The sequence below is a fragment of the Colossoma macropomum genome, unplaced genomic scaffold (genome assembly GCF_904425465.1).
Source record: "Colossoma macropomum unplaced genomic scaffold, Colossoma_macropomum, whole genome shotgun sequence".
NCBI classification, from domain to species: domain Eukaryota; kingdom Metazoa; phylum Chordata; class Actinopteri; order Characiformes; family Serrasalmidae; genus Colossoma; species Colossoma macropomum.
The window spans coordinates 2,172,078-2,184,458 of NW_023494810.1; the positions used below are offsets into that span (position 1 = coordinate 2,172,078).

A 12,381-nucleotide genomic window follows, 5' to 3' on the forward strand; every position below is an offset into this window, starting at 1 on the left:
GGCAAATTGACTTAGTCGTAAAATAAGAACGTACAGTCTCTTACGAAGCATCAAAAGCTATTTGCCTGCTAAACATGAGTGAGTGAGTGAGTTCCACAAGATACTTTTCAACCTACAATATAGTTTACACTTTACAAAAGGAAAAAAGGACAACAGTCATTGCTTCCACATGTTTGGCATGAGGTGTATTTGCTGAAGTGATTTCTAGAAACACTAAAAATGTTCCAAATCAATTTATTATTGTAACAGTGAATCCAACAATGAGACGTGTTAAATAAAAAAATCCAGAAATCCCGTATTTAGTCCAATAATTTCTGAAACTTTAACCGAACCGAACATTTACTGGATTTACTGGACAGAAAAAAAATGTTATTTACAACAATCTGTTAGTATTTAATTACATCTTTTGTGATGCCGCTAATTCAAGCAACTGCTCCATTTTACTAGATATTAGTCATACATTTTATAGGCATGATTCTAGGGGTGGGCTTTGGGACAAACATGTAATATTTTGATACTTTACAATATCGAAGACAATCTGCGGTATTTCGTTCTTCTGTGGTTTGGAATGAAACTGAAATGAAATTGGACTGGAATGGGAAAACAATTGGTAAAAACAATTGGTAAGTAAGTAAGACAATGGTATGATGGGTCTTATCATCATGTTATTCAATCAAAAACATTGCTCTCAACAGCTGCGCTACCCAGGACCCCCAGGCTTTTTGTCAATGAACTATGCAACTGTCTATTGTTCCAGAAATACTATCATACCTGTGATGTGTTCAGGAAAGTCTTTTGGGATGAAATGTACTGCAATATTGTCACACTGCCCACCTCTACATCAGGCCCATGCTACAGGCTACATAAATGCTAAAATGTAAGTGACACTTTAAGACAGTTTAGCGTACCAAGACTTCATGAGAGACAGTTATACATTCTCAAAATTGCCATATGCGACAGACATATTACAATAACATTTCTGAACTGCAACACGTCTGGCTATATTGCTCATTCTGTGAGACGGTGTTATTTCCTCAGTATTTTATCTCCACTTCTAGCCTCCAACCATTATCACCTCTCCATGTCTGCACGGAGCAGCTCAGTGCGGTAAAGGCGCACCATTGTGTTTGCATGGCTCAGTAGCATCTTTAATGGAAGTTACTGTGAAAGGAGCTCTGGGCGCAACTATATGAAAAACATTACATCAAAAATGATGTCCTAAAGAGAAAAGACAAGAAAAAACACTTAAAATATATTTCCCTTTTATGCCAAGGTATGTATTCCTACTGGACTTTCCAACAAAGTGCCATTAAAATTCCAAATGAATCATTACCACTAATGTTAGACAAAAGAATGAGTGTTAATGGCGTTGGATGTCATGAAGTATTACTGAAAGGCAGGTTTGGAAGATTAGGAGGCGGAGTTTCCAAGAACAGCTTACAACACTGGAGGTCATACTCATCATCATATTTTACCTCATATTTTCTTCCGTTTCTTCCTTTTTTATGTTATCAGCTGGGAAGTATCTTCATTCCTTTTAATTAGTCTTTTTTCTGATACTGTTGTAAAGATATTTAAAGACTTGTATGATACACGGGCTGGTAAAATGAGCAGATACATGATGCACTTCATTTTGACGTGTAAATGGGTCATTCCCTGCCAACTTACCTAGACTGTCTAGAGATAGACTTTCTGGAGTCGGTTATCCTGGAAATCAAATGTTTTTCTATATACTGTTTTATTCAAATGTTTTCAAATGTTTCAAAATTAATAAGCCACAGAGTAGTCACAGCACATCTGTATACTGTATCTGTTAATGAGACATAACTCTTCTTAGTCAAGAAAAAATACTGAAGAAAATAGGATTAGTCACTTTGAGAAACTAGTGGGTAAAAAAAGCCCATAAAATTGATTTTTAGTCGTGAAGCCATTTTGTGCTCATGGCATAGTTTTAAATATTGCAGGAAGAAATGAATAATTCATATTTCTGTTATTTAACAGGAATGTAGGAATACAAGATCAAAACCCACATTCTGCAAACATATTTTTGAAATACTGAATTAATTAAAAAAATTGTTAAGAAAGAAAAGTTGAAATGTTGCCCAACCTGACATAAACCTTCAACAAAAAACCTGTTGTGCACATTTATGACCCAGAAACAGAAATGGCCAAAGTGAACTGGTGTGAACCCAAACAGCTTTTCTATAATGGGAAAAAAATCTACAGCTTTCTCGGAAATAAGAATGTAGGAAGACAACATAAAATCTATGTTAAGCGAAAATGACAGTAAGACTAAATGCATGAAGCATGAAATACTCCAAAAAGTACATGGACCAACTAATGAACCTGTTGTGGACATTAATCAACTCGAAACCAGTTGATTTCAAGTCAAATTATACACTCAGTGTTGTATTTACACCCAGCTTGGTGGGGCAATTTTTAAAACTTCATGACCAAAAAAACTAATTGGTGCACAAGTATAAAAAAAATTACAGTTGCATGAATTAAATGTTTTTACTACTAATAATTTTATGGAATTCCATGATGACCCAGGCCTAGAAAGGGCCTAGGTGAGTTGGTGTGGAATGACCCAAACAGCTTTTCTTTACCACAGAAAGAACAATATACAGCTTTCTTGGAAATAAAGGGGAATCATTGTAAGACTATTGAATTAAGATTCAAGTGACTGAAAGGGTCAAAGCATTTTTAGGCTGGCCATAGAAAAGGCCCACATATGGAATATATCCAATTCTCATAGCAATTTAAGGCCTGTCAGATATACTGAAATTTGACTTACAGGTCTCTATCACTTTAGGGCTGACCTGCACATACACTACATACACACATTCACACAGAACAGTGAGTTCACATTACAGAAAGTCAGAGGCTGAGAGGGGTCTCTAAAGCACTGCTCAGAAGCATAGAAACCCCTTTCACTTTGCCTTTCAACCTTTGCTGATAGGATTTGACCAAACGCAGGGGAATAGAATAGACCCCTTCCGCAGCTCCGCGGTGTGGCGAATTCCAAAGAAAACGATTCACTAGAGGATGACCTGACAGTGGCCTTAAGGAAACATAGCATATTTTGAATAGCGCTGACCCCTGGTGAGGGCAGAGCTGAATGCATTCACAGACTCTAAACACATAATCTGAGGTTTCCTGTGGAGAAATGATGTATCATGGAGAACACTTTGGTCCTGGAATACTCTCATTGCCAGTGTGATGAACCTGTAGACTTCATATGACACGACAGAATAAATAAACCTCTTGCATGTAGCATCTGTCGTGTCCCAGACTCAGCATCCACCTTCTGGATCACTCTCAAAACAGATGTGTTAAAAAATGTGACTAAGACTGTTAGAGATCAGTTAAGAATTGTGTTACCTTAACACTGTGTTACCATATCTTACACAGGCATTGACAAACAAGAAAACTAAGTCCATTAGTGGAAAATGTCTGAGCATTGTAAGCCTGTGTCCATGGTAATAATCCGTCTTTCATTTATTTATTTATTTTCTGTAAACCTTAGGAAGACGCTAGTATTCCAACAACTTTCAAACATGTTGGGAAAATTGATATCCTACTTTAAGACCACATTTACTGTACCTAACATCTATCTGCTGTAGATACAGACTGTTGTAGAAATGCGGCTGTTGAGCTGCACTGGTTGAACATACTTAGTGCTGCCTATTTGGTACAGTGTACATTTTTGGACTTCTTTAGACAGCAGCATTCGATTTCAGACATCAGATAAAAACAGCTTCAGGTCTCAGGAAAAACAGTAAGATTTAAGGTGAAACATGCAGTTTCAAACAGCCACAGGCGAAATGGTTTCAGACAAGAAGGCATCAAGCTAAGCTGAGCAGACTCTGAGGGTAAAGTTTGTGTGACAGTTGCAATTCCGTTCTTAATCACTAGAAAGTAAATTTTCTCTCCTGGATCTTCGTCTAACTTCCTGACCATTTCTTCTGCTGGTTTGAGCTAATTAAAGAAGTTGGGACAAAATCCTGGGGAGAATTTTTACATTGTAGACATGAAATACCAACATCTGTTAATAAAGACTGGACGTCTTCTTTCAACTGTGGTTTTAACACAACTAACTGAAGAAGAAGACTCTGCTGTGGACACAGGCCTAACACATTATAGGCTATAATACTCTATATTGTTCATATGATCCAAACAGTCATTCAGACAGACTGCAATATGCTACAAGAAGCATAGGGGGAAAAATGTTTTCTGTTTTTTCATTGCACTATAAAAGAAGAAATCATTTGTTGCACAGATGGAACAGGTGGATTGACGGCAGTGCTATGATGGGCCAATATGATCGGAAATGGCAGAAGGTAATAGATTATAGTTCTAACTACACAATCTGTCAGAGATATACTGTGTTCTTGTAACCCGACACAGGAAGCATATCTGGAAAATGTGAACTGTGTAGTAAACATTATGAAATCACGCCTTAAAACCATCCCCTACACATAATGGGGTGTAGTGTACAGTACTGTGCAAAAGTCAATGAGCACCATTCGCTTATTTCATTTCCAGTCAAAACGTCCAGCGACTGATTTGCTTTCATTTCTCGGGAGAAATTTCTAAGGAGATTAGATCAAAGATAATCCACTTGCATAAGGAAAGAGAAAGTCTTAATCTTTTACTTGATCTTAAGAAGTAAAGAAGTGAAAAAACAGGAGTTTCCAAAACTGCAGTACAAAAATATTAAAAGATACAGAGAGAAATGAGGCTCCTGACAACCACCTGGAAGAGCTGGTAGACACCAAAACTCCCCCCCATCAGATAAACAGCACTTAAAGCTTTCAACTTTGAGAGAGAGGAGAAAATCAAGCTGCTTCAGATCTGAAAACATCCACAGGTGTTTCTGTCCATCCTTCCACTGTGAGAAGACGACTCAGCGCTGTGGGTCTGAAAGGATGTGTAGCTGATCAAGAAGAACCTCACTGAGAAAAGGAGACGGACACATCAAACAAAGAAGCTGAACAATGGACTGACCACCCCAGAGTCCAGACCTCAACACCACTGAATGTGTTTGGGATTACTTGGATTGTGAGAGGCAGAAAATCCAACCAACTTCTAAGACTGAACTTTGGAGGTGTGTCTGCAGATTTATTATAAAAAGTGAAAGTGAGTCATCTGAAATGAACGGACGCTGTAATGAAGGCAGAGTGGACAGACTAAATACGAACAAAACTATATTTAGTTGTTGAGGCTTCTGTGTAATTATCTTTTAAATATGTTCACTGTTTTTGTGACGCTGAAAAATGAACAATGGCCAATTTGACTGTGAATGAAAGAAACACTACTGTATTTTATTTAATAGTATTGTAATCGATTACTATTGACCCTAACATTCATCATGAGATGCAGAACCAACTTCTAAGACTGAACTTTGAAAAATATCCCTGCAGATTCCTTTGAAAAACTGAAAGCAAATCTCCTGATATGAATAGATGCTGTAACTGAACAATATCATACTTAGTTGTTGAGGTCTTCTGCTTTTTATCTGATAAAAAAAAAAAATTATAATAATAACTTGCATGGAAATTTTGACAGGAAATTTTAAGGGTGGGCTCGGACTTTTGCACAGTACTACACAGTTTTATTCAAACCCTGTGAAAACTTGGTAAAAACTAAACTAAAAAAGTTTATTAAAGTTATTAACACATCTTTTTTGAGAGTGATCAGTGAAACCAAAGTGGGGAACTGACAGAAGCTCAATGCTGAGGTCTCCTTCAGTGCGTTCCTTTTGCTGCTATGTGAGCTGCTCAGGTCAAAGTCCCACCAACCTTTTGCATCTCAAACACTGTCTACATAAACCATAACTCAGACAGTGAGAGGCAGCTGCCAGACCATGAGGGTACTCTCTGTGGACTCTGCTGTGCCCCCTGCTGGGCCCTCCTTCAGTCTCCTGAAGCCCTTTCCCCCAGAAATGACCGCCGCAGAGGTGACCCTGTCCCTCCTCGGGCTGTCCCTCTCACACGGCCTCCCTCTGACCCACATATCCGGGTCATCGCTCAGCTCATAGATGGATCCATCCTCCAGGCTGTGTTCTAGAGACTCCAGAGACGAATCCGAGGCTTCGTCGCCCCGAGCCGTCAGCGGACTGCCAGGCAGGCCTGTGGTGGAGCGGAGGCGGTACTGCAGCAGAAGGCCCCGCGCCTTTCCCTTCCCCTCCCCCAGAGAGGAGCTGCTGGACTGCTGCAGGGACTCTTGCGAGGACGAGTCGCTCCGCTCCTCCCCTCCGAAGGCAGAGTCAGGACCCTCCACTACAGAGTCCCGCTTCAGAAGGTCTGGGGACAGAGTGCTGGAGGTTGCCACCAGGAAGTCCACTGGACCACAGTGGGCGTTTAGAGAGGTCATGCCCTTACCTGCAGCACAGGACAAATTGGCTTGAAGAAACTGACATAATTCCAAATGTATATATAGACTAAATTTTTTTATGGTATCCTATGAACTATGATAACCTTTAGAGTATAACAGCCCTATACACCGAGCGGTCACTTCCTTGTTTCTACACTCTCTATACTGTCCATTTTATCAACTCCACACACTGTAGTCCATCTGCTTCTCTGCATACTTTGTTACCCTGTTCTTCAGTGGTCAGGACCCCCATGGACCCTCACAGAGCAGGTATTATTTGGGTGGTGGATCATTCTCAGCACTGCACTTACATTGATGTGATGGTGGTATGTTAATGTGTGTTGTGCTGGAACGAGTGGATCAGACACAGCAGTGCTGCTGGAGTTTCTTTGGTACCACCAGTGGTTCCAAAACGCACTTGGTCATATTCTTCATAACTTTTCATAAGCACCACTCGAAAGGTGGGGGTCGTATGAGAGCTGTAACTGTCTTCTTTCCAGTCAAATAGATGGGTGATATCATTTTAAACCCTCATAATAAAAGAAGCTGAACTCACAATTTGTTTTCTACTGAAAGTCGACTCATTTTTCCACAAATCTCGGCTATAAACTATAAACAGATGGCGTCTCTTCAGTGATCTGCTCTGTAAACATTACTTTTATAAAATAATACAAAGAGTGTCTAAGATTTTTGGCTTTCAGCAGTAAATTCTAAGCATATACCAATATGTGTATCATAAAACACATGTTCTGTTAATTTGAGGGGAGCTTTTACCAAAAAAATAAATAAATAAATAAAATAAAAATGTACATTTATTTTATGCAGTCACAGAATAATGTGCCTTACAATTTGGTCATGTAAATTCAGATGGAAAAAACAAAATATACCCTGGTCAGTGTCGCTGCTGGACTGAGAAGAGTCCAATAAACAAAGATATCCAGCCAACAGTGTCCTGTGGGCACCATGCTGTGACCACTGATAAAGGAACAGAAGATGACCAACACAAAATGTGCAAAAGTTGAGCTATTGTCTCTGATTTTATATCTACCAGGTGCACCAACAAGGTAGAAGTGTCTAATGGAGTGGGCAGTAAATGGACTCTGCGTTCAAAACCTGCCACATTCTGGTCATCCAAAAAAGAACATCTAACAAGCCTGGCTGAGCAACGGTTATGCAAACTCATGCAATCCATGCCTAGAAGACTTTAAGCTGTCAACCAGGAGCTTTTCCAGAAAATATTAATCTAACTAAAATATTAAATTCTGACCTACATAAGGGAAAGAGACACTGTCTGTCCTGCAAATGTTTGAGTACACTTTACTTAGGTTAACGATTATTCAAGCCTTGTTTAGGTTTTCGGTTCATTACTGGGATCGTTTTGAGTTTCAGATAGTAAACGTGGTTGTTATTGTTGGTCTTTATAACTTTTCTGACGTATATGAACGAATGGGACAAATTTATCTTGCAAAGTAATAAATAAACAAGATAGAAATTGTACTCAGAGTGTCCCAAGACTAGTTTTGAACACTGTATAGTGTATTGGTCCTTCATAGCGGTTCCCAAGAAGACTTCTCCCCTGCATATTTTGTTTGTTCCTGTTCTAACACAACTAGTCAGCTATTGAACAAACACTTGCTGAGTTGAAGTGGGTGTGTTAGAGCAGTGGAGCGATACTCCAGGACCTGCATCAGGAACCACTGATCTACTACATACTGCAAATTCATTGTGTTATTATTGTCCTATTGTTAGTAGATGGTGTGAAAAGTTTCCACACTGATTGAAATAAAGGTACTGTGTAGTTTTGTTCATCGAGGTACAAACAGTGTAAATGTTCCCTCAAAGGTACAACAGTAGTTTTAAGGTCTGATTGTGAACCTTAAATAAGTTTTTCCAGGTGAAAAGTTCGTATTTGTACCTTTTCATAACCGAATGTTTTAAACAGAACAGTAAAATAAAAGCCTGGAGACGAGACGGGGTGTGTGGAGTCAGTACAGCTTAGAACATATCATTTCAGTGGATTATGGTTCAGTTATATTCCCTGACTAAAGGTATTGAGATGGAGCCTTGAGGGTTCCACCCCAGTGACAAGAGGGGCACTGACCCAGTGACAGATTACTACCTTTATTTCTGAGAGTGTAGAAACAGACAAATAATACAGCTGTATAGGTAATGTGCACCTGTGTACCTGTTATCTTGGGAATACCCTCCAGCTTGGGCACTGGCAGAGTGACGATGATGCCCTGGGCAGTGCCCACCCACAACAACCCCTGGCAGATCAGCAGACTGGTCACTCTCAAGCTCTTCTGGCCTAGAAAGAGAAAGGTAAACAGCGTTGGTGGAAAATCTCACTGCTGCCTGGGAGACACGGCTGACGGCTTTATTCTGCGCGAGAAACGTTGGCTGGTTCACTTTGCACCGGGCTGCTTTTGTCTTTGCAGGCAGTTACTTCTTTTTCCCTCCAGTGGGAAATTGATTGAGAACAAAAGTGCGCTTTTCTCCTTTAAAGAGACACTGTTCCTGCCCTGGCTGGCATTGTTGCCTTCAAAACATAGGAAATCCTGCTCTCTGCTGATTATCCACCTTTGGCCCGTTCTCTTTAGTGAGCCGCACCGTTTAGCAGGCTGATTATAATGACATTTTGTTTTGTTTGCTCATTGTTCATCTCTCTAAGCCTTTTAGCTGTTTAAAGGCATTGAAGCTTTACACACAATTTACACAAGACGATTTTACAGATGCTGCCTTAAATCCTTAGCTTATATTCCTTAGATACCTGGAACCCACCTCAATCTCCACTGCAACCACTTAATTAAAGGAACAAAGAAAAAACTAGCGCTGAAGAAGTGTCTTTTTAAGGCTTCGCCAAGTGTGCATGGTGGTTGTATGTCATGCTCAAATTATAGTGTGTGCTTTGCATGAGCAACCAGACGGCCTAATTGATTCTTTTTCACCGCACGTTGTGGTTGGGAAGCGATACGCTTTGGGAGTCTCGGGCTAATGTGTAAATGAAGCATTTCTAGAACGGTAGTTAGCCAGGAGGATGGCACCGAAGGTCACGGAAGAACATCAGCGGAGAAATGGCACTTGTAGGAGTCCCATCTTACAAATGTCAGCTGCACGGTTCACACGCACCTCTTCATAACCGTGTTGGAGAGTCAGCGCAGTGTTCGTGTCACAATGCAAAGCTACCTCTCTGCATTATCTTGTGGCTATGGGAATGGAGTACACATTCAGATCCCCAGGCTTCTGGAAGAAAGGAACAGCTTAACATCAAGTAGCACTGAATATTTAATAAAGTGGCCCGCTTCATTCGCAAGATCTAAAGCAGAGGACCGAGTTTCAACTTAATCTGTGGGATCCTGCTTAAAATAAATGTTTCTTTATGATATCTGGCTAAGATCTACTAAAGCTTCACTCTTCGTACCCCAAAGGAAGCGGCTATTAGAGCTATTAGAAAAGGAGAAGCCCTCTGGTTCGCTGCTTTTTCTCGCTTGTTTACCGAGTCAGAAAGTCCCAGCTGAAGGTAGAACTGTAGAAAACACTGTGGACATTGGAGACAGTAATTAACTCATCGCCCATCATAGGGTAAGGAGGACACTGTGGGACCAGCAGGCCATTGGTGTGTAATACTGACATCATTCCTTGCCATCTGCTGGCTAGCATCAGAGCTGGGCTGCACAAGTTCATTTTTCTGCATCCGGAGGGACAGAAAACATTTTCTCAGCAATTAGTGTGTCCACCCTTCACCTTCAGTACAGTTTCCGTTTTTTTGTGAGACTTGCTTTCAGTTGTTCGGAGAAATTTCCACACATTCAAAGTTCAGTCTTAGAAGTTGGTTGCATTGTCTGGTTATCACAATCCAAGCATTCAATCATGTCGAGGTCTGGGCTTTGGGGTGACCAGTCCACTGTTCTGAGGACACCAACAGTGTTATTGAGTGTTTACATGCACTCAATAATCCGATCATAATCGGATTTCTGCAGTTATCTGATTATTCAAATGGCCATGTAAACACCATACTTTGGTCTAGAAATCAGATTAAGAAATCTGATAAAGAGGCTGGATTTTAGCTCAGTAATCAGATTTCTCAGTGCATGTGAACTCTTACTCTGATTTCTTTCACATTTCTCAGTCTGAAAACAGACAGCGGTACCGGAAATAAGCGAGCAGCGTCGCCGCGAGACGCAGCAAAACACTTTTGGGCCGACGCTGAAACCCAAACACGAAATAAAAGATTTAAATATTCTTCATCTTCTAGATGATGTTTGTTCATATTTTCAGGTAAAGTGGCACGATGTTTAATAAAAAGCTGCGGCATGAAGTTCGAGTTTTATATTATATTTACGTTACGTCTTCTTCTGTGAGTTTATTGGCTGGTTGCAAAGCAGAAATCTGATTACTGTCTGACCCAGAGTTCCCCCATTATCTGATTACTCAAGTACATGTAAGCACATTGATTGGATTACTGATTTTCTGAAGTTATTAGATTATTAAGAGCATGTAAACACACTCCTTGACTTGCAGATGATCTTTCTGTCTATTTCCTTTTCTCATTAACGGCTTCTTGACAGCTGCACATCCTTTCAGGCCCATAGTGTTGAGCTGTCTTCTCACAGTGAGAAGATGGATGGAAACAACTGTGTCTGCAGACCCAAAGTTTCATTACACACCTCTATAACCTAAGAAGTGCTTCATTAGTTTGCATTGAAGTCCCTGCAGTTAATTAATAATAGAATGTAATTAGCCTGGAATGTTAAGGGGTTAAAGCTTCAAGTACTGTTTATCAGATAAAGTCCCATAATTTTATATCTAATCGCCTCAGAAATATCCCCTGAATAACTCCTACTCAGTGGTGGTTTGGACTGTAAACAGACACATAAGGAATGGTCTCTGTATCCCTAGGAAGGAATGGGATGTTCCCTGGTCCCAGAGAAGAGAAAGCCACAGCAGAAGTTGGTATTCAGTCTGTGACTCGACGGACCAACCAGTCCTCAGGCTTGATTACCTCACCCACTGTACATTTCGCCAAGGTCGACCGCAGAAGTAACACGATAGCCTCCGGGGTCACAGGACTTCTCAGACACCCTGACCAAAGGAACCAGCCTCTTCTCCTCCAAGTGTCTTCTCGAATCTGGCAGCAACCTTGATCAGAAAAGTTCTGCTTTCTATTGCAGTCGTGAAGAATTCTGAGATTTCTTTGTTCTTGGCTTTTCCCAGCACCTTAATGGGACCTGGCACAGGCAGAAGACCTGTTGACAGTAACACTCTCTGGCCAGTCGCTGAAGTCTGATTTACTCCTTTACTACTCTTTTTCCCCACTCGCAGTTTCTCCTCTGCCGCCTGTTTAGTTCTTGATCACCATTGGGTGTGACAAGTGGAGAAATCGTGCTTTCTGTTGCCTAAAATTGGACACAGCAGACGAGCCAAAGTAAACGGCATTAGAAAGTTAGAGCAGAGAGGGCTTTGCTCTCGAGAGCTCACTAAGGTGTAGCAAGACACGAGGCCTGGGCTTCTTTTTAATGACGGCACACTGGCCTGAACTGAAGTGACAACGTGTCACACGTGTGTGTGACACTATTTGCGAACTGCGCTTCTCTGCAGCTTCCGCTTATGTAATGAATGTTTACACAGGCCCCCACCGCTGAAAAAAAGGAGCGAATGCGCTAGGGCTGGCTGATAAATATTTAATCTATTGGCGAACGGAGAACACAGCAAGGAGGGATGTCTGCAGCATTTGAGAGGAAAAAAAAAAAATGAAAAAGCCTAAGAGGACAAGAGGGAAATAAAGCTGGAGAAAAAAGAGAGATAAAGAGAGTATAGATAAAGGGAAGAGAGAGGGAGCAATTGGGCATAGTGCATGAAAAAGAGAACACACAAAAAGCGAAAAGATGCAAGAGGGCAAAGCTGGCATATTACCAGCGTGCCGGGGCTGCCGGAGTCAAGACAAGAGGGTTTCCATAGCAACCTCTGGAACGGAAAGCTTTGTCTCCAGCATTGTGCCTTCCT

The 12,381-nt window shown here is 40.8% G+C and overlaps 1 protein-coding gene across 3 annotated transcripts in view; it reads right to left on the reverse strand.

The window, feature by feature from the left end:
* Positions 1–218: 218 nt before the first annotated feature.
* arhgef10la (Rho guanine nucleotide exchange factor (GEF) 10-like a) overlaps positions 219–12,381 on the reverse strand; it is a 310,750-nt gene continuing 298,587 nt past the window's right edge. For all 3 annotated transcript variants that reach the window (XM_036559119.1, XM_036559118.1, XM_036559117.1), the window contains 2 exons: positions 8,564–8,686; positions 219–6,386 (listed from right to left, as the gene is read on the reverse strand). In XM_036559119.1, coding sequence (XP_036415012.1) covers positions 5,842–6,386; positions 8,564–8,686 — 668 coding nt within the window. In that variant the 3' untranslated portion in view covers positions 219–5,841. The remainder of the gene's footprint in view (positions 6,387–8,563; positions 8,687–12,381) is intronic.